The sequence below is a fragment of the Pteropus vampyrus genome, unplaced genomic scaffold (genome assembly GCF_000151845.1).
Source record: "Pteropus vampyrus isolate Shadow unplaced genomic scaffold, Pvam_2.0 Scaffold894, whole genome shotgun sequence".
Taxonomy (NCBI): domain Eukaryota; kingdom Metazoa; phylum Chordata; class Mammalia; order Chiroptera; family Pteropodidae; genus Pteropus; species Pteropus vampyrus.
In genome coordinates, this window is record NW_011889675.1 from 295,983 (window position 1) to 319,556 (window position 23,574).

At 36.3% G+C, this 23,574-nt stretch overlaps 1 protein-coding gene across 1 annotated transcript in view; it reads left to right on the forward strand.

Moving 5' to 3' along the window:
* Positions 1 to 17,580: 17,580 nt before the first annotated feature.
* The window catches only part of LUZP4 (leucine zipper protein 4), a 31,568-nt gene continuing 25,574 nt past the window's right edge, over positions 17,581 to 23,574 (forward strand). Inside the window, 4 exon segments of the mRNA XM_011386072.1 lie at positions 17,581 to 17,631; positions 18,278 to 18,281; positions 18,481 to 18,612; positions 23,382 to 23,497. Of these exon segments, the coding sequence (XP_011384374.1) occupies positions 17,581 to 17,631; positions 18,278 to 18,281; positions 18,481 to 18,612; positions 23,382 to 23,497 (303 nt within the window).

The window sequence follows — 23,574 nt, forward strand, 5'->3', positions numbered from 1 at the left end:
GGGTTTTCTGTATACAAGATCATGAAATCTAAGAATAGAGATAGATTTACTTCTTTCTTTCAAATCTGGTTGCCTTTTTTTTTTTTCTTGACTAATTGCCCTGGCTAGAATTTCCAGTGAAACGTTAAATAGATGTGGTGAGAAGACATCCTTGACTTATTTCTGCCTTGACTTGTTTCTGATCTTAGGGGGAAAGCTTTCAGTCTTTCACCATTAATCGACATTTTAACTGTGGGTTTTTCATGGATGCCTTTTATGAGGTTGAGGAAGTAACCTAATCCCCTCCTCCTTACCTCTGAGGGGGATGGCCATGAATAATACCTACGACATTTCCTTGTTTGTTTGTTTTTTCCTTTAAAGTGTTTTTAACAATCTATTTCATGATCGGTATCAACAGGCTTCATTCTTCTAAGACAGTTCCTGTGATTCTCGACTGCTCCTTGCCCTCTACCCCTAGCTCCAACATGAGTTCCAAAATACTTCGTGACTTTAAAATTACTTTCAAATGAATGTGCCTGATCTCGGCTGATCTTGGAAGCTACACAGGGTTGGTCCTGGTTAGTACTTGGATGGGGGACCACTTAGTAATACCAGGTGCTGTAGGCATTAAAAAAATTACTTTTAAAAAATAATAATTGGTCACTGGGTAGGGCTGGGACTATGATGAGGGAAGTGGGGCACTTGCCAAGGGTGCAGAATTTAAGGAGACAACAAAAATTCAGTGATCAAGATAAATAATATTTTAATGAAATATTTAAAAATCAAATGAACAAACTACAGCCCTCTGGCTGGTCACCTGTTCTTATAAATAATTTTTTTAAATATATAAATAAAGGAATAAGAGTTGAGGCAAGTGAGGCAAGGTTGTGCAAGTATGAGATCTGATCTGGTCTTTTTGTTGTTAATTATTTTCTTCATGCCTCACGTGGAAAAATTGAATAAATATTTGTTGTATGTCCTTCCAAAAGTGGACCTAAAGCCTCCTTTTTGGGCAGCTAGCAATTTTGCAAGCTCTGGAGTACTTACCTTCTCTCTCTCTGGATTTGGATATTGAACTTTAGTGACATAATAGACTTAAGAGATGGAAAACATCCTGTTGACACATGGAGTTTAAACAGTAGATAATGTCAAGCTCTGGGAGACTGTGGGGAGTGCTTGTTTGATGTAACTTGGACAATAGCAGATTCAAGGGATTTAGGAGGCACTGTCATTTAAGTAGATGATTACAGCTAGGAGGATATTAGAGAGTCTGGTTTGGAAAAGTTTGGCTCAAATAATATGCGAAAGGCTGAAAAAAGATGTTGACTTGAGTATGGAAGTTAGTTGGAGGTTCCGTATAAGAGTAAAATTTTGTAATCAGAGTTGTAAAAAATCATAAGAGGTCATTGTTTTGTGTTCTTAAACATTTGTTCTCCATATCCATATTTATACTATTTCAGACAAATGAGAGACCAGGTTTTGATCCTTTCAGGGGAACAGGCAAAACTTTTGACTAGTATGAAAAACCCTTCCAGTTTGAAGCCAAGAAAAATACAGCATAAAGAGCAAATAGCACCTTGTTTCCATGAGTTGATGAAAAATCCATACTTTTCCAATAAATTTCCTCATGTTTTTATTGTGAAAATATTACTTTTAACAGTGCATATCTTTGTCTTTGGATAACTATGCATATGTATTAGAAAAGCAATTTTATTATTTATATATACATAATTTTATATTATTTTAATATATATTATATAAATATATTATTTATTTGAATATAAGGATATTACTTCCACTGTAATAAAAGGTACTAAAATAGGAAAAGGTTGTACAAATTTATTTTTGTCCTTGTACCTAGTGAATATTCCCAAAAGGTACTATAGACTTTGTAGAAATTAAAGGCAAAAATAAGACCAAAACTGGAACTGGCAACAGTAAGAACTTAATAGGAACTGTACTTCCCTATTCACCACTACTAGCTAAAGGAGACTAAAGTGAAAGTATTGTAGTTAGAGAGGAACACTTTCTTCTTTCTAGATGTATTGGATCATAGCTCCATAAATGTTTATACAGCATCCACTCTGTTCTAAGCACTGTGCTAGGCACTTAGTACACTAATAAACAATGACCTCTTCTCAAGGAGCTCATGATCTAGTTGGAGAGGCAGTTAAGTAAATATGTGCGATTATATGTTGCTTTAAGTATTCAGGAAGTATGTCTAGTCAGAGTCTCTTACATTTTTTGAGGCTTCTAATATTTTAAGTATTTAAAAAATGAGGAAAGTGTTTACAAAAACTGAGGTATGTTTTAAATGTTTACAAATAATAAACCAGTGCTTTTTAATTTAAGCATGCATATTCTAAAATACAAGGCAATATAATTATATTTTTCACAAGAAAATTAATTGTATAATTTACATAAAATTTAGTTATTCATATGACAACTCAAGCAGTCTGATCTATTTTAAACTCTATGAGGAATGTTGTCTTCAATGTTGACAGTATATTTCTGAGACTAGGTGTATCTGACTTAAGCTCTTTGGTGAGGCCTGGGCCAGATGGTTCTCCTTGAGAGATTTGACTAAGTGTCTTCCAGATGGATTCAGTGAAGAATATCACTATAGAGAGTAGCATGAATACAGCACTGTGTCTCTGTAATGATATACCTTGAGAACTAAAAGAAAGGACATGAGAATCTGGAAAAAGATTGATTGTTATATTAAGGATACTTTCTTCATAACCTCATTGACTATGTTAAAAGTGCCTTTACACACCTTACCCAGGATCAAAAGCATTTGTTTTCTCTTCCCTATGGAGAGGCTGAACAGCAATTGGATTTCATCTCTAAATCATAGCTGATAAGATCTTTGATTTCCAGCTCTACTATTATACAGTTCCATTACAGTGCAACAAATCGAATGGTGGCCTCTGGAATTACAAAGTCCAGGAGTTAAAATTGTGTATAATTTCACTTAAAAAAAAAAACTTGCTACACATTCCAAGGGTGTAAATAATCGAAACTTAAAAAAGTAATTAAATTTTTCAGTAAGTTTGTGAAAGACCATTATGTTTGAAAAGTCAGGACCTCTGGTGTTTCTCAGGTTTTTTTTCTGCTGTGAAACCATCTATCATTATTTCTTTTAATTAAATTTATTGGGGTAACATTGGTTAATACAGTTTTCAGGTGTACATTATAATTTGACATCTATTGTCTGATTAACACCCAAAGTTCAGTTTCCTTCGGCTACTAGATATTTGATCCCCTTTACCCACTGCACCCTTCCCCTACCCCCCTATATTTGATCCCCTTTACCTCATCTACCTCCTCCCTCCTTCCCCACCCTCTACCCTCTGGTAACCACTAGTCCATTCTTCATGTCCCTGAGTCTCTGTTTGTCCTGTTCATTTATTGCTTTTACGTTTAAATCGCACATAAAAGTGATATTATGTGATTTTGAATTTTTTCAGTCTGGCTTATTTTGCTTAGCATGATTATCTTGAGGTCCATCCATGTTGTCGCAAATGGCAGTATTTCGTCTCTTCTTATGGCTGAGTAATATTCCATTGTATATATGTACCACAGCTTCTTTAGCTAATCATCTATTGTAGGACACTTCGTTTGCTTCCATGCCTTGGCCACTGTGAATAATGTTGCTATGAACATCGGTGTGCAAATATCTTTTTGGAAATGGGTTTTCAAGTCTTTGGGGTAAATACCCAGTAGTGGGATTGCTGGAACATGTAGTAGGTCAATTCTCAGTTTTTTGAGAAACCTTCATACCGTGTTCCATAGTGGCTGCACCAATTTGCAGTCCCACCAGCAGAGTATCTCTCTGCATCCTCTTTTTCTCTGCATCCTCTCCAACATTTGTTATTACTTGTCCTGTTGATTATAGCCATTCTAAGAGGTGTGAGATGGTATCTCATTGTGGTTTTGATTTGCATTTCCCTAATAGCCTGCGATGTTGAGCATCTTTTCGTAATGTTTGTTGGCCATTTGTATGTCCTCTAGGGAGAAGTGTCTGTTCAGATCCTCTGCCCAGTTTTTGATTGGATAGTTTGTTTTTTTCCTGTTATTGAGTTGTATGAGTTCTTTGTATATTTTGGATATTAGGCCCTTACCTGAGGTGTTGCTTGCAAATATATTTTCCCGTTGAGATGTTTGTCTCTTTACCTTTTTATAATTTCTTTTGCTGAGCAGAAGCCTTTTAGTTTGATGTAGTCCCATTCATTTATTTTAGCTTTACTTCCCTTGCCTTTGAGGTCAAATTCATAAAATCCTCTTTAAGTCCAAGGTCCTTGAGTTTAGTTCCTATGCTTTCTTCTATGCATTTTATTGTTTCAGGTCTTATATTTAAGTCCTTAATCCATTTTGAGTTAATTTTGGTGTGTGGTGATAGACAAAAGTCTAGCTTCATTCTTTTGCAGGTGGCCTTCCAATTTTCACAGCACCATTTACTGAAGAGGCTTTCCTTTCTCCACTGTATGTTTTTGGCTTCTTTGTCAAAAATTATTTGCCCATATAAATATGGGTTTACTTATGGACTCTTGATTCTGTTCCATTGGTACATAGATATGTTTTGCTGCCAGTACCATGCCGTTTTGATTACTGTCCCTTTGTAGTATAATTTGAAGTTGGGCAGAGTGATCCCTCCAGCCTCATTCTTTTTTCTCACGATGGCTTTGGCAATTCGGGGTCTTTTGTGCTTCCGTACAAATCTGATGATTTTTTGTTCTATTTCCTTAAAAAATGCCAATGAGATTTTGATGGGGTTTGCATTAAATCTGTATAATACTTTAGGTATTATGGTCATTTTAACTATGTTGATTCTTCCAATCCAAAAACAAGGAATACCTTTCCATTTCTTTGTATCTTCTTCAATTTCTTTTAATAGGGTCTTGTAGTTTTCATTATATAGGCCCTTCACATGTTTCGTTAAATTCATTCCTAGGTATTTTATTCTTTTTGTTGCAATTGGAAAAAGAATTATTTTTTCCACTTCTTTTTCTGATGCTTCATTATTAGAATGCTATGGATTTTTGAACTGTATTTGCTTATTTCTAGTAGTGTTCTTGTGGAGTCTTTAGGGTTTTCTATATAGGGAATCATGTCATCCACAAATAGTGACAGTTTGACTTCTTTGCATCCTATTTGGATGCCTTTTATATCTTTCTCTTCTCTGATTGCACTTGCTAGGACCTCCAATGTTATATTGAATAGCAGTGGTGATAGTGCATGGCCTTGCCTTGTTTCTGATCTTAGAGGGAAGGTTTTTAGTTTTTCACCATTAATTATAATGTTGACTGAGGGTTTATCTTATATGGTCTTTATTATATTATGAAATTTTCCTTCTATATCGACTTTGTTAAGTGTTTTGATCATGAATGGATGCTGTATCTTGTCGAAGGCTTTTTCTGCATCTATTGTTATGATCATATGATTCTTATTTTTTAATTTGTTTATATGGTGTATCACATTAATTGATTCACATATGTTGGACCATCCCTGTATCTCTAGGTTGAAGCCCACTTGATCATGGTGTATAATCTTTTCAATATGTTGCTGTATTTGGTTCGCAAGTATCTTATTTAGGATTTTTGCATCTGTATTCATGAGATACATTGGTCTGTAGTTTTCTTTATTTGTGCTATGTTTACCAGGTTTTGGTATCAGAGTAATATTGGCTTCATGAAATGTGTTCAGAAGTATTGCCTCCTCTTCAATTTTTTGGAAAAGTTTGAGGAGAATAGATATTAAATCTTCTTTGAATTATTGGTAGAATTCACTGGTGAAGCCATCTGGTCCTGGACTTTTTTTTTTTGTTAGGTTTTTGATGATTGTTTCAATTTCCATACTGCTATTCAGTCTATATAGGTTTTCCAGTTCTTCTTGATTTAGTCTAGGAAGATTGTATTTTTCTAAGTATTGGTCCATTTCTTCTAGGTTATTAAATTTGGTGTTATATGCTTTTTCATAGTATTCTTGCATGGTTCTTTTTATTTCTGCGATGTCAGTCGTAATTTCCTCTCTTTCATCCCTGATTTTTTTTATTTGTGTCTTTTCTCTTTTTTCTTCAGTGAGTCTAGCCAGGGGTTTGTCAATTTTATTAACCTCGTAGAACCAGCACTTTGTTGTATCTATTTTTTCTATTGTTTTTTTTTGTTTGTATGTTTTCAATTTTATTTATTTCTGCTCTAATTTTGATATTTTCCTTCTGCTGACTTTACGCTTCATTGTTTTTTTTTCTTTTCCAGTTTTTTAAGATCAAGCGTTAGGTTGTTTATTTGGGCTCGTTCCTGATTTTAGAGATAGGCCTGTAATGATATGAACTTTCCTCTATGACCACTTTTGCTGTGTCCCAAAAGTTTTGATATGTTGTACTATCATTATCATTCATTTCTATGTGTCTCTTGATCTCTCTTTTTATTTCTTCTCTGCCGCAGTCATTCTTCAGTAACATGTTGTTTAATCTCCATGTATTTGTGGTTCTTTCGGGTTTCTTTTTGTAGTTGATCTCTAGTTTCAAAGCATTATGATCAGAGAATATGAGTGGTATGATTTCATTCCTCTTATATTTGTTGAGGCTATTTCTGTGTCCCAGTATGTGATCAATTTTTGAGAATGTTTCATGTGTAGTAGAGAAGAATGTATAATCAGCTGTTTGGTAATGGAAGGCTCTGTCAATGTCAATTATGTCCAGTTTGTCTAATGTGTCATTTAAGGATATTATTTCCTTACTGATTTTCTGTTTGGATAATCTGTCCATATCTCACAGGGGGTCTTTAGGTCCCCTACTATGATAGTGTTTTGGTCTGTTTCTCCCTTTAGTTCTGCAATTGCTTTATATATTTAAGGGCTCCCTGATTGGGAGCCTAGATATTAATAAGTGTTATGTCTTCTTAGTTCATGATTCTGTTTATCATTATGAAATGTCCCTTAATATCTTTCTTTACCTTTTTTATTTCGAAGTCTATTTTGTCCGATACTAGTACCGATACTCCCGCTTTTCTCTGAATTCCTTTGCTTGAAATATCATTTTCTGCCCTTTCACTTTGAATCTATATTTGTCTTGAGAGCTGAGATGTATCTCCTGGAGGCAGCATATGATTGGGTTTTGTTTTTTGTTTTTGTTTTTGATTCATTCTGCAACTCTGCCGTTTTATTGATGACTTCAGTCCATTTCCATTTAGCGTGATTATTGAAATATGAGGTCTTCTTACAACCATTTTATCTTTTGCTTTCCAGTACCTCGGTGTTTCCATTGCTTCTTTGTCCTTGTGTTTCTGTTTTATTTTGGTTGGCTTTTGTGGTTTTTGCCTCTGATTCTTCTTCTCTTATGTTACATACTTCAGTTCTGACTCTATGGTGTGTGGTTACCATTAAAAATATGAAAAAGATAGTTATATATATATATTTTGATATTTGATAGTTATATATATATATATATATATAGTCATCTATTTTCTTCTGTATGTGCCTTATCTCCTCCCCCCTTTGCGAGTTTGGATATTTGAATCCTCCCCTTTTCAGTCTTTGTTATCTCAGTTTGTTTCTATGTATGCTGAATGTTCATTACTATCTTCCTATAGCCAATCTCTTCTTCTTTTTTAAGCTTATAATGCCCTGTTCTTAGTAAGGATTGCACTCCTCTGCTTCTATTTGCCTGATAGTCACTTTACTCCCAATTATTATTTTTTTTGTTATTTTGTTTTAGGTGAGCTGACCCCTTTCCGGATTTCCTGTAGTGTAGGCCTTGTAGTGGAGAATACTCTCAATTTTTGTATGTCTGAAAAGGTCTTAATTTCTCCTTCATATCTAAAGGAGAGCTTACCTGATGCATTATTCTAGGCTGCTAGTTCCTTTCACTTAATAGTTTAAATATTTGATTGCATTCCTTTCCAGGTAGCAGATATGAAATTTATACCCATTTGCTGAATGTGAACTATGACAGTCAATCTCTGTAAAGCCTATTTGGTAATGAGAAGTGTGATTATAATCTAATAGGCTTTCCTTTATATGTTACCGTTTTCTTCTCCCTGGCTGCCCTGAGAATTCTATCTTTGTCATTGATTTTTGATACTTTTAATAATATGTTTTTTGTTGAAGGCCCTTTTGGGTTGATATAATTGAGTGTTCTGTTGACTTCTTGAATTCCAAGTTCCAGCTCATTCCCTAGATTTGGGAATCTAGATTCTCGTCCACTATTTGTCTGAAAATGCTTTCTAGTCCCTGCTCCTTTTCCTTGCCTTCGGTAATGCCCATTATTCTTATGTTTCCTCCCCTGATGGTATCAGCTAGTTCTTGAATTTTCTTTCATTATTTTTCATTCTTTGGTTTCTCTCTTCTTCCTTCTGATTTATTTCGAGATTTCTGTCTTCGATATCGCTGATCCTTTCCTCCATTTGGTCGACTCTATTTCCCAAGCTTGCTATTTCATTTTTCAAGTCTTGCAGTGTGTTTTTTTAATCTCCAGAAGATCAATTCTGTTCTTTTTGAGGGTTTCAATCTCTTTGCTCTGCTCATCTAGTTGTTTTTTCAATTCCTGTTGATATGCCTTGTTTTGCAACTCAGAGTTTTTTCAGAAGTACCATTGTGAATTCTCTGTCACTTAAGTCACACCTTTCTATGTCTATAAGCTCATTTTCTGGAGATTTTTCTCTTTTTTTGTGAGATGCCTTGTCACCTTGGTTGTTCATGGTGTTTAATGGACTATTTCTTTGTCTGGGCATTAATGGAAGTGTATTTTGTTGTTTTTCCAGAAAGATTTATTATATAAAGGTCTCTTTTTAGCCTACTGCAAAGTAGGCACTTTTCTTTTGGTTTCCAGTAGGTGGCATCTGAGCCTCTTAGATCCCATTTTTAAAATGTCTTTAAAATTTTTTTGTAGACATTTAATCCCACTCGCTACACTCAATTTTAATCACTGTCAGTGATAGCAACTGTTTGGGTAGCATTTCTATGATTCTCCTGGGGCTCCGTGGTGATTGGTCTTGGAGGATATGGGGGGAAGGGCCCCCTGGGTTGGAGGTTGGGGGCTACAGCTCATCCTCGGTTTTTCAACCGGCACCAGTAAAAATCAACTGTTGTTTGTATGCGGTCCCGACCTGCTTCTTTGCTTTCCCTGATGACTGAGCCCTGCTGCAGGCTGCATAAAAAGTCCGGGCACTTCCAGGCAGGCTGATCAGGGAAGTCACTGCACGTTTACCCCTCCCCCTCCTCCTGCAAGGAGCTCGGGAAACTGTTAGAGGCAGCTTCTTTATTACTCCCAGTCTTCTACCTAACACCCAGGGTTCTGACCCGTGGTAGCTCTATGCGCAGATCCCATGCTCAAACGTGCTGGTGGGAGTTTTTTGTTGAGTTTTAGATGTTTAGCTTATTGTTTCAAGGGGAGAGCTCTGAGGATGTCTCTCACTCCGCCATGTTTTCCCACAACCCCCCCATCTATTATTAATTTTGTCCCACTTAACTCTTTTCCTATTTGCCTTGAGAATACTAACCAGTGGTGTTTGCAGCTGTAGCATTTATTCTGGGATAACTTGCACATTACAGTCCTAACCTAACCCCCAAAGTTTGCCATGAAATGTCTCACTTTTATTATTTTCACATCGCTCTAGTATATTGATAGTCTTTGGAAACAAATGACATCGTTCAATTTAGAGCATTCTGTTTTTAGTAGTGGTATTTCCATTTGAAAAATATAGTAATTCTCGATCACTCAAATCGTAGAAAACGTAGTATCCCTACACATGATGTTAAAACGTTCTTGAACAGTTGTTAGCCGAAGATTCATTTGATGAATCCGATATATGTATACATTACTGTTACATTAGGATTAGAGACAAGTTCTGTTTAGAAATAACTCCAAGAACAGTTTTCATATTTAAAATCGGTCAGATTTGCTTCAGCCTCAGAGAATGTGTTTATGTAAAATTACATTAATGCTGGCAGTGAGTTGCACTTTTTTTTCTAAAGAGGAAATGGGTTAACATATACCTTTATACTCAGAGGAGGAAAAAGAAACTCGTAATAGAAAAATTATGTTTTTTTACAGGCTGTATGCATACACCTGAGAAAGCTTTTTAGTGTGTCAATAACTATTAAATATCAATTCAGTTCAAAGTATTTTTTAAATAGATGAAAATAAAAGATACCATTAACTAAAATATAAAGGTAGAAAAAGGCCTAGAATCACCCTGACATTGGAATGGAAACATTAAGTAGGAATGCATCAATCCCTCATTTTACAAATGAGAAGACTGAGCCCAAAGAGGGGAAGTGATATGCCTAAGGTTAGCTAGTGGCAGAACCGGGATTAGAACATAAATCTCCTGAACATAGAGAGTTTTGAAAATCATGCTAAGCCTTGTAAAGGATATACTATAGGTCAGTTGTTCCCTTCCATGACTGTGCATCAGAATCACATCGTTACCTAACAGTCAAAGAACCATTTAGAAAAAGAATGAAAGGGATTTCATTGCTAAATTCATTGATACTTCTACTTAGGTTATACCTGAGATTCTTTTTTTCTGTCTCATGATACATTTTTATGTTGAGGGCATAGATATCTTTCCCTAATGACATTTTTCCCCAATTATTTTTCAATTTGAACATTTGTCAATTTAAAATGAAATGTTCATGAAATCCCAAATACTGTTCATTTCTAGAAAACTTAGCATAGAATGGATGTGTAAGATTATATAGCTGAAATATATTAATTTTCTCCCTTTTGAATCGGAAGCGCCTTCGAGATTAAAATTTCCTGCTCACTTGACTTTCATCACAGTTGGTATTTTAAATACTGTTGTCTGGACCCTGCATTAGTTTAGATGAGTACTATGCCATACAGGCTTGTCCTAAAGTGACACCATATCAGTGTTCTAAGTGCAAAGAGAAATGCAATAGTCAGCATTTAGCAAAGGGTGAGATAAAAGATCTGTATTAAATAAAACGTTTCTACTTTATTGGGAGCCATGCAGATCTTGACTTGAAAAAACCCAAATATTTGCTTTTAAAGATTGAATGTTATATTAAATACGCCTATCATTCACCTTTTCTTCGAATATCCTCCTTTTGTAATCTAGGTAGTCTAGTTTTTGCTAAAACAAGTTTCAAGGTCAAACTTTGAATTCTAGAAAGGCATCTCTTATGTCATAGTTCTAAGGACATCTCTCTATGGGTTCCATCTCTTACCAGTTCAGCCTCATTTCCTTGGTGACTTGGGGAAGTCTTTGATAACTATTGGTTCAGCAAGAATACTGTGAGTTCTGGGGTGTCAATGAAAAGAAGACTTGATCCTCTGTAAAGTTAAGAAATTAGTGTTTATTTGGGCCAAACAAGAGGACATGTCCAAGAGTAGAGCTCCAAGAATCCTTGAAACAGTACTCTGACTTGGAAAAGTGAGAGCTGTTTATATAGAAAAAAAAAGAGTGAGAGAGAAATATATCTAGTGCTTTAGAAGTTTCAATTAGGGTACATGCATTTCAATAATTAACAGCTTTATATCAAGTGAAGAGAATGTACAGCTAAGGTTAGGTCATCATGCCCTGTTGGCATCAGGGAGTCTGAGAATAGAGTTTGAAAACAATTATTCTTCAAGGCAAACTTTTATCAGGATGTAGAAGGAACAGGCACTGCTTTGTAGAATCATGTCTCTAATGTTGAAACTGTTGAAATGTGTATATGATTATCCCCATGGAATGTACTCAGTAAGGAATTTGAAAGGCTTTGTACACTCTTTTAGTTACTGGTTTTTAGTTAGAGCAGTTAAAACACCCTTTCTTTCTTGGGGTGGGGGTGGGAGGAGGAAGAGCTTTGTGCTTGCAAGGAGATAGGTAGAAGAGGGTGAAGCTGTGGTTTGATATCATATGATTTTTTTCTTTCATTTAGTTAATCCAGTATATCACATTAATTGATTTGCAGATATTGTACCAACCTTGCATCCCGGGAATTAATCCAACTTGATCATGGTATATAATATTTTAATGTATTGCTGAATTCAGTTTCCTAATATTTTGTAGAGGATTTTTGCATCAATGTTTATCAGGGATATTGGCCTATACTTTTCTTTTATTGTAGTATCTTCATCTGGCTTTGGAATTAGGGTAATGTTGGCCACATAAAAAGAATCATAAAGCCTTCCCTCCTTCTGAATATTTTGGAATAATTTGAGAACAGGTGTTAATTCTTTGAATGTTTGGTAGAATTCACCTGTGAAGCCCATCTGTTCCAGGGCTTTTGTTTTTTGGAAGAGTTTTGATTACCGATTTGAATTCATTAGTAGTAAGTGGTCTTTTCAGATTTTCTGTTTCCTCTTAATTCAGTCTTGGAAGATTATATGTTTTTAGGAATGTATCCATTTCTTCCAGATTGTCCAATTTGTGGGCATATTGCTCATAGTATTTTCTTACAATCTTTGTATTTCTATGGAGTCCGTTGTTACTTCTCTTTCATTAATGCTTTTATTTATTTGGGTCCTCTCTTTTTTCTCTTGATGAGTCAGGTAAAGGGTTTATCAATTTTGTTTATCCTTTCAAAGAACCAGCTCTTGGTTTCATTGATCTTTTGTATTGTTTTTCTAGACTCTATTTTGTTTATTTTTGCTCTAATCTATATTTCCTTCCTTCTACTCACTTTGGGCTTTGTTTGCTGTTGTTTTTTTAGTTCTTTTAAGTGTAAGGTTAGATTGTTTATTTGAGCTTTTTCTTGTTTCTTGAGGTCAGCCTGTATTGCTATTACTTTGCCTTTTAGGACTTCTTTCGCTGTGTCTCACAGATTTTGAGTCACTGTGTTTTCATTTTCCTTTGTCTCTAGGTATCTTTTGATTTCTTCCATGATTTCATTGTTAACCCATTCATAGTTTAGTAGCACGTTATTTAGCCTCCATGTGTTTTTATATTTTACATTTTTATTCTTGTAGTTGAGTTCTGCTTTCATACCAGTGTGGTCAGAGAAGATGTTTGATATTATTTCTGTTTTCTTAAATTTACTGACATTTGTTTTGTGGCCAAACATGCGGTCTATCATTGAAAATGTTTCATGTCCACTTGAAGAGAATGTATATTCTGCCACTTTGGGGTCAAATGCTGATATATTAAAGAGTTGCCAGTACTATTACTTATGAGTCTAAATAGAATGAAAGTAGTGGCCCATTGTTAAGAAAATTTAAATTTCAACACCATAACAAAATACTTTGTAGTCTAGGGTAATGAACAGCCTTAGAGTAAGGCAAAATAAGTAGAAAAATGATCTATTATTGACTAAAAGCCTCCTTATTATAGATTTGGATGAATACCAGAGTATTTTCTACCTTCTCTCTTGTAGAACAATTATTGTGAGTCAAAATATCTTGATGCTATTGGCCAGGTAGCAGATATGAAATTTATACCCATTTGCTGAATGTGAACTATGACAGTCAATCTCTGTAAAGCCTATTTGGGAATGTCATTTTTATCAAAACCCCATCGTATGTGAAAAATACAATGTTTTGCTTTCTATAATACCGTTGTTTGCTACTCTTTCTCTTATGTTTGTTCATTCATAGTACTAGGGAGTTATGTGATATTTGGATTGGGTCAGATTGAGATGGCAAAATGCTTCCATGCAGTAATATATTCAGAAGGAGAAGAATCAAAAAATCCTCTAGCACTGTCAGGATGATACTAAGACTGAAGTTTATAATATTTGTAAGCTGAAAAGTAAACTAAGAAAGATTTGATTATGGGGAAAGAAGACCGCAGGCATTCCCAGAGCCATTTTATATATTTTACTTATGAGTTGAAAAGGATTATGTGAGTCGCAGAGTAGTTTGAAAGTTCAAATGACTTAAGTCTTTTTGGTCAAATGAGATCACTGGTAGGATTTAGAGCTATGCTATATGGTACTATATGGTTCAGAACAAGCCCGATAATGGTGGTGTACCAAATCTTAGGCTGAAAGAATCAAGGGGACATGGCAAAGTGGGTGCTCTTATACTGGATTAGATGTTGCTGTTATAATATTTGAATGCTAAATTTGATGTGCAATTACTTTTGAAAATAATTTACAGGAAAATGCTATTTTAATAGGAATACCTATTGAATGTGAACTATAAATGGTTACTAGCCTGGGTGTTGCTGTCATAATTTTTGGGATAACTGTGCTTCTGAAGTAGGAAGTGTAATGTAATAGTAAGCAACTCGGACTTAGAATCTGTCCCAGCTTGTTAACATTATTAATTTTATGCCCTTGAGGAAGTCTGTTTCCTTCTTTATAAACTTCCTGAGTCTTTTTCCATCTTTAAAAAGTGAGGATAATCTCTCCTGACCTTTAGTCATGGGGGTGTATTACCTGGCATATATGAGATAGTAAATGTTTGCCCATTTATTATCTTACGTATTGAGTGTCTCATGTATGTCTGGTACTGTGTCAAGAGCTTTTATGTGGACGTGCTTAGTAAAATTTAAAGTACTATCAATTTAAAGTTGTTTTATTAATCCACATAGTTTATCCATTCATCCCCGTTATAAAGCATTAGGCAAATGTTTCTCAACTGTAGCTGTAGGTCTGCATGAGAAATTTTCTGTTTTACTTAAACTTTACAAAATTTTAAGATGGAGCTTGCCATTATATTTGGTGACTCCAAGGACAGGAAAAATTAAAAGTCACTGTAAATTGTTTATGAATGCCACAAGACAAACTGATCCCAGAGCACTTCCTCATGTCATTATGAAAAGTACCAGCTTATGAAAGAGCTTACTCTTTTCTCTTCTCTGAAGTTTTGCTTTCCTATTTAGGAAGTTGCCCAACTCATTGGGTCCCTATAAACTGGGTAGTGATTGTTTCAGGGCTGATGAAGGGGAGAGGTTGGAGATTTAAAAATTTTCCTGTGGTGTCTTGTAAGATGTTCTGTTAGCACACTCCCTTATACTGTAATGAGGAAAAAATCTGTACGGAGATTTGTACAGACTTTAAATGTAGAATACAGGAGAAACAACAGAGGAAAAAAGTGAAAAGAAAAGGAATTGCATAACGAAAATTAAAGACTGTCTGCAGGAGATGTTACAACCATTAGCTGCAGAGAGGCAGAAAGAACAAAGGCTTAAAATGGGGTTGTCAATTAATGATACTCGATTGTTGAGCTCTATGCTGACTTTTACCTTGGGAGATGACAGTCTTTTCAAAGAAAATCAGAATCAGAGTTTTGGAGACCAGAGGGAGGACTAGTACTAAGCAAAATCATAAAGGAATGGGTTTTGGTATCCAACTGCCTTCTCTTTTACACCCTTCTCAGCTCCCTATCTTTTTCCTAGTATCTCTAGCTTTTTCCAAATGCCTAACTTGTGCTTATTTCTAAAGATACCTTGACCCAAGTAAGCTTTCATCTATTAATAGAACTTCCAGCCTTTAGAACTTTCCATTCTAGATGTTAGGAGAGCTATTTTAGAGCAGGTCGTACCTGTCTCTCATCCTTCAAATCATGCCATGTAAGTACTCTCTCTACTAACTGCCTTAAAACATGCCTGATTACAAAGTAAAGTCTGATTGCTTCCTGCTACTACACTAATCTTGATTCTTTGCCCCTTTGATATTTCCTGTGAACATCCATCACCACTGTTTCCTTTTTCAGTTGTCAAGAAAATAAATGTAACACTGGGCAAAATGGCATAGACGATAGAGGCTTTGTTCATCTGCTCTTACTACCACATCAAAGTTGTGACAGAAACACGGAGTAAACACCAAGCAGAGTAGCCAGGGTCTAGATGAACAGAAGCCCTACAACTACAGAGAGAAATAAGAAATCACCCTGCATCAGGAGGAGGTAGGAGGGAGCGAGGGTGTGAGGCTGCCTGGTCCCCAGAGGCTGAGTGGGACAGAGATTATGGCAGCTGCAGACACCTCTTAAAGAGGCTGTGTTTGAGAGCAGACTTTTGCAGATTGACTTGCTTGTTCTGAGCACCAGCGCCTGGTTGGCTACTCGAGGTCGGTGTGGGGGGCGGGGCACCAGGGACTTACAGGGAGACACTGAGTTGTCGGAGTGAGGGCTAAAGATGAGGCTTTCTCCCAGGCAGAAGTGCTGGGGGACTCCGTTGTTCTTTTGTTGAGCCCTACCCCCAACCCAGTGTTCGGAAACAGTGCTGCCATAGCTGAGACGTCATCAAACTGGATAACAGAGGTCCCTCCACCCAGAGTATTCCTTGAAACTCCATAATCTCCAACTCACGGCACCACCCAAGCCACATCCAGTTATGTCCTTGGCCAAGTCAAATGCTCTTTGCTGAGCAGAACCAAGATTCACACTGTTCACAGTTGACCTCGGATTCTGGCGTGGCCTATTGAGGCAACTATAAGCACAGCATCAGTGGATTACTTGCTGAATCTTAATGGGGGCTCTGGAGAGCACAGCCTGGGGCTAAACTTGGCCTGCAGCTGAACCCCTCTCAGGATTGTGCCACTGAACTCCTACTACACAAACCCATGCTAATAAGAACAAGAGATTTAGGAGCTTTTCTCAGTACATAGAAACTGCCAAAATGGGAAGACAAAGAAGCAGAAACCATATGAGAGAACAGAATAGAGATCTAAAAATAATGGAATCAATCAATCTAACAGATGCAGAGTTCAAAACGCTGGTTATAAAGATGGTCAATGAACCTAAGGGCAGTGTAGATGAACTCAGTGAGAACTTTAACAAAGAGATAAAAAACATAAAAATGGAAATGGAAATTATAAAAGGGAACCAGTCAGAAATGAAGATGAAGATGAAGATGAAGAGTGTGTTAGAAGGAATCAACAGAGTGGATAAAGAAGAGGATCAAACCACTGATATAGAGGATGGGAAAGCTAAGGACACTCAATCAGAATGGCAGGAAAAAAAAGCCAAGGCTATAATAATAATTTAAGAAGCCTGTGGGACATGATTAAAGGTAAAAATGTGTCTTGGAGAACCTGAAGGAAAACAAGATGTTGAACAGCTATTTGAAGAAATAATGATGGAAAATTTTCCTAACCTGGTGAAGAAAATAGACGTACAAACCCAGGAAGCTCAGAGAGTCTCAAGACAGAGGAACCCAAAGAGGCCTACAGCAAGACACATCATAATTAAAATGCCAAAGGTTAAATACAAAGACAGAATCTTAAAAGTAGCAAGAGAAAAGCAGTTATCTACAAGGGGGCACCCATAAGACTGGCAGTTGATTTCTCAAAAGAAACCATGCAGGACAGAAGGGCTTGGCACAAAATATTCCATGTGATGAAAACCCAGGATCTACAAACAAGAACACTTTATTCAGCAAAGCTATCATTTAGAGTCTAAGGACATATAAAGAGCTTCTCAGACAAAAATAAGCTAAAGGAATTTATCAATACCAAGCCAGTATTACAGGAAATGTTGGAGAGATTTCTTTAAGAAAAAAAAACAAACAAAACAAAACATGTATCAAAAACAGGAATAAAGAATGGTAATAACTAAATCCCTATCAACAAGTACGTCAAATGGAAAAGAATTAAGTGTTCCAACCAAAAGGTAAGGTGGCAGAATGGATAAGAAAACAAGACCCCTACATATGCTGCCTGTAAGAGACTCACTTCAAATTAAAAGACACACAGACTAAAAGAAAGGGGATGGAAAAAGATATTGCCTTGATAGTCCTAGAAGGTTTTGCGCTAAATGAAGTAAGTCAGATAGACAAAGATAAATATCACATGATTTCACGTACATGCAGAATCTAAAGAACAAAATAAACAGCAATAACAACAAAAATGGAAACAAACTCATAGATATGGAGAATATTTTGAGGGCTACTAGACGGGAAGGGGTTTGGGGGGACAGTGATAAAGAGTGAAGGGATTAAGAAATACAAATGGATAATTACAAGATAGTCATGGAGATATAAAGTGTTGCATAAGGAAAATAGTCAACAATGTAATATGTAAGGGGGAAGATGGGTACTAGATTTAATGGGGTGATCACTTGAGCTCTAATCACTATGCTGTACAACTGAAACTAATACATTATTGTATGTCAACTATAATTGAAAAAAAGCTTATTGAATTGTACAATGTAAGTATGAGCAACTAATTGTCTATTACATTACAATAAAGCTGAGAAAGAAAAAAGAAAATGAATGCAACTAATTTTGTAGTACTTATATTTAATCAGGTTGACACTATTGCTCTGTTTCTTTAAAACTAAAATAATATTTAGTAGAATCATTTCTTTGATTTCCTCCTTAAGCTACTTTACTCTGAAGGCATTTTATTTTTGCATAAATGAAGTTACTATAAATCTGTTTAACAGGAAATTTGTCTCTTGTTCCAGGAAAGTAATACTAAAATGTCTGCATTGTTTGATCTTTATTATGATTTCACAAGTTCATTATTATTATACTGTTATTTTTGTTTTTTAGGGTTACGAAATTTTAAAATGTACTACAGTATGATGAGGTACAATATAGATTATTCACTTGAAACATGTCGTAATTTGGCTTTTTCCATTGTCTTCATTTTTGTTTTCTCATACAGATGACATAATAATCCTTAGAAAGATAGAAAATACAAGCACTGAAGAAAGAGAAATGGAAACACAGAATGAGAGAGAAAAGAATTCAGTTTCCAAATGTCAACCAAATGCTCCTAGACATCATAAGCAGAGAGGTAAAGTATACAAAAAAATCACATGTTGTAAAAAGAGTCTGAAATATTTGTGAGTAACTAGGTCAGCAAATTTACAAAATTGGAGTGTTTTCTGAAGTTGCATAATGTCTCAAATTTACTTTTTCTTATAAAGTAGGCATACAGATTGGTAAGAGCTTATTCCAAGACAAATGAAAAAAGTTTAAATTTATATAAGTTACTTCCTTGAAAGAGAGCTAGATAGAATGAGAAATGTTTCATAGTTGTTAATGGGCCTGGCTGTTTAGTCCAATTCCACATTTAGGAGGCAATACAAGAGAAGGATGGTTAATAATCCGGGCACCATGGGGTCCGTATTTTTTTCTAAATATACATAAAAAATTGCTTTTATTTTGCTTTTTAAAATTATTTTAATTACAGTTGGCATATATATTAGTTTAAGTTTACAACATAGTGATTAGACATTTATATTACTTACAAAGTGATCACCCTGACAAATCTACATCTGACACCATACATAGTTATTACAATATTATTGACTATATTTCTTAGCCTATACTATTTTGTAACTATCAATTTGTACTTCTTAATCTCTTCCCGTTTTTCACCCACCTTCCCAACCTCCGTCACATCTGGCAACCATCAAAATGTTCTCTGTATCTATGAGTTGGTTTCTGTCTTCTTTGTTTTATTTTGTTCTTTAGATTCCAATGTAAGTGAAATCATATGGTATTGTCTTTCTCTATCTGACTTACTTCACTCAGCAAAATACCGTCTATGTCCATTCATGTTGTTGCAGGATTTCATTCTTTTTTTTTTTTTTTTTTTTTTTACGGCTGAGTAATACTCCATTATATCTATGTACCACCTTTTCTTTATCCATTCATCCATTGATGGACACCCAGGTAGCCTCCATATCTGGACTACTGGAAATAATGCTGCAATGAACATATGGATTCTCATGTCCTTTCAAAGTAGTATTTTGGATTTCTTCAGATAAATACCCAGAAGTGGCATAACTGGGTCTTTGTCTCTCATTATAGTCTTTGTTTTAAAGTCTATTTTGTCTGGTATAAGTATTGCTACCCCAGCTTTTTGTTTGTTTCTTATTTCATCAAACATCTTTTTCCATCTGTTTACTTTTAGTCTCTGTGTGTCTTTTGATCAGAAGTGAGTCTCTTGTAGGCAGCATATGTAGGGTCGTATTTTCTTATCCATTTACTCACCTATGTGATCTTAAGTCCCTTTAACATTTCTGGTAATACTGGTTTGCTGGTGATGAACTCCTTTAGCTTTTTCTTGTCTGGAAAGCTCTTTATTTGTCCTTCAATTCTAAATGAGAGTTTTGCTGTGTAGAGTAATCTTCGTTGTAGATCCTTGCTTTTCATCACTTTGAATATTTCTTGCCAGTCCCATCTGACCTGCAATATTTCTGTTGAGAATTCATCTGATACTCTTATGGGAGCTCTTTTGTCAATAACTAGACACTTTCTCTTGCTATTTTTAAGATTCTCTGTTTGTCTTTAACTTTTAGCATTTTAATCATGATGTGTCTTGGTGTGGGCTTCTTTGGGTTCATCTTGTTTAGAACTCTCTGCTGTTTCCTGGGCTTTTATGTGTATTTCCTTTACCAGATTAGGGAAGTTTTCTGTCATTATTTCTTGAAATCAATTTTTGATTTCTTGTCCTCTCTCTTTTCTTTCTGATATCCCTATGATGAGAATATTGATGTGCTTGATTTTGTCCCAGAGGTCCCTTAAACTATCTTCGGTTTTTTGGACTTATGTTTTTGTTGCTGTTGTGATTGGGTGTTTTCTGCTATCTTATCTTCTAAATCGCTGATTTGATTCCCTGCTTCATTCGATCTACTGTTGATTTCTTCTAGTGTATTCTTCATTTCAGTTATTGTATTCTTCACTTCTGACTGGTTTTCTTTTACGTTTTCCATCTTAATTTTTGTCTTCTATCTCTTAAAGTTCTCACTGAGTTTATCTACTCTTCCCCAAAGTTCACTGAGCATCCTTATAACTGGCATTTTGAACTCTCATCTGGTAGATTGCTCATCTCCAATTTGTTAGTTCTTTTTCTGGAGATTTGTTCTGTTATTTCATTTGGGACTTTTTTTTGTCTCTCCATTTTGGTTAACTTCCTGTGTTTTTTTTTTTCTTTCTATGTATCAGATAGGGCTGCTATATCTCCCAGTCTTAGTAGAGTGGCCTTATGTAGTAGGTGTCTTGTAGGTCCAGTGGCACAGTCTACCTGGTCACCTGAGCTGGGTGCTCCAGATGTGTCCCTTATATGGATTGTATGTGCCCTCTTGTAGTAGTTGAGTCTTGGTTGCTGTTTGCAAGTCAGTGGCATGGAGGGTTGACCCTGGGGCTGATTGGTTGCGAAGACTTGCCATGACTACAGTACGGGGGAGGCTATTGTTCAGGGTCTGAACCTACAGAGCAAGATTCACTTTAGCAGGGCTTTGGTGCCTGCCCTGAGTGCCCTTTGGGTGCATCATCCTGGGCTATGGCCCCAGGTAGTGCTCCAGCTTAGACTGAAGCCGGCCACTGGGCATGCAGACTGGGGCTTTCTGAAAGTGGCCCCACTGCAGGCCAAGTTTAGTCGCAGGCTGTGCCCTGCCTGGAGCCACCTGGAATGAGCCACCAAGCAATATGCCAATGGTCACCAACCACACTGAGCTTGGAGGTGCCTTGAGAGGCCAAGCTACAAACCGAGGCTGGCTGCCACTAGTGCTAGGCTTGAGGCTGCTCAGCAAGAGGTATGGGGCGCAATGAGGCCAGATGCTGCTTGTTTAGGTTATATGAACATTTGAGAGATTTTAGTAAAGTCCACGACATGAGCCAAGACAGTCTGTTTGTATGAAAAATCCACTGCAAGCAGCTTAAGTGGGCTCACAAGTTGAGTGGGGTGAGGTCTAAGGGAATCACCAGGTGGGGGAACCAGAGTTTTAGTCAGATTGATGGAGGATCAGATATGGTGGCCACCTCTGTTTGCAAGCCAGGTGAGGGAGAGTTCAACAAAGGACCCATGGTTTCTCCCAGTACTTCCTCCCTGTATATCTCTGGGATCTTTTAAGTAGCTACCTTAGTGCTCGAGCTTAGAGAGAGTGAATCCATCAGGAGGTCAGTTCATACACAGGCCCCTTCAAAGAAACATCTGTAGTTCCCACGCCCCTCCATCTAACTCTGCCACAATCTCTGCTGGTTTTCACCGCCAGAAGTTGTGGGAACTTCTCTTCTCAGCATTAGAAACCTGGGCTGGGGAGCCCAGTGTGGAGCCGGTTCTTCTTGCTCTCTGTAGCTAAGATATTCCACCCAATTTTCAACCAGCACATGTAAGTGTGGGACCTCCCCATTTCATATCTCCTCACCTCTTACCAGTCTCGTGGTAACCTCTTCTGTGTATCTCCAGCTGTAGGACTTCTGTTCAGCTAGATTTCAGGTGCTTCTCAATGATGGTTGTTCTGTAGTATAGTTTTATTTTTAATGTGGTTGTGAGAGGAGGCAAGCACAGCATTTACCTACTCCACCATGTTGACCAGAAGCCCCTGGCATCCACATTTTGAAAAAACAAATGCTGTAGGGCATAGAGAGTGTAGAAGAACATGAAGACAGTTGATTGCATCCCTAACCACATTAGTCAGTGCAGTGCGCGTATTTTAATATGAATGTACTGTAGATTGCCATAGTAGAAAAGTCTTTTCAACAATTATGGATCTTCATGGTCTAGTCAACAGGTCGGAACCATCTTTACATTGTACATACTCTTAAGCCCATGCCAGTTGCCTACCAGCTTCACTAGAGTCCTTATTTGAATCCGTCAGTGGCTTAGCAGGTTCTGAGTAAAGGAAGGGATGGTAGGTATTATAAAGGCAGAGATGCTAAGAATGATGAGGTGGTCCATTCTCATGTTTCTAACTAAACGTAAAATTGATCTTTATGAGCCTTTTGGAGATCTACATTTTTTGAACATTTCTTAAGCTTTCTTTACACCCAAAGCAAAACAGATGAGGCAAATATTCACATGATTAATATCAGGCAGATAGTTCTCCCCATCTCTCCTTGTTCTATTAGTGTGTTTTTTTTCAGTTCTGAATAATATGCCCCAATTTTGGTGGCATCTAAAACCAAATTTGAGGTATTATATACAAAGAATATTAATATATTAAGATATACTGATAGATCATGATATGGGTGGACCTAGAGGTTATTATGCTGAGTGAAGTAAGTCAGAGAAAGATAAATACCATATGATTTCACTTCTATGTGGAATCTAAGGAACAAAAGGAACACTAAACAAAAACAAACTCACAGACACAGAGAACAATCAGGTAAGTGCCAGAGGGGAGGAGGGTTGGTGGGCTGGGAGATAAAGGTGAAAGGATGAAGAAGTCCAAATTAGTAGTTACAAAACAGTCAAGGGGATGTAGAGTACAACATAAGGAATATAATCATTAGTATTGTAATGGCTATGGGTCGAGCCAGATGGGTGATAGAGTAATTGGGGGGATCACTTCATAAACTATATAAATGTCTAACCAATGTACTGTATACATGAAACTAGTTTTGAAAAAGTTAAAAAAAAGTGTATGCAAATAGAAATAGTATGGCAAAGACTTCTAAAATTCAGTGCGACTCCTTGACGATATCAGACTAATGAAATCAAAAGTTTTGCAAAACCCAGTACATAGTTTTAAAACAATAAGATCACAGATAATAATTCTAAAAGATATGCTGAATTTACTGACTGAAAATATGGAAAATAATTATTTTTCAAAGGATACTCAAGATTCAAAAACAACGTCAAGGAAGGAAATGATAAAAAACCATACCAAGGAACTTCTGGATTCAAGTCTGGACAAAGCCCTTTAAACAGTCAGCCTTTAACTAAACAGGTAAATAAATACCAAGAATTAATCAATATAAAAGGTCCTAAATTTAATATATTTCTTAATATTAAGGAAAATTTTAA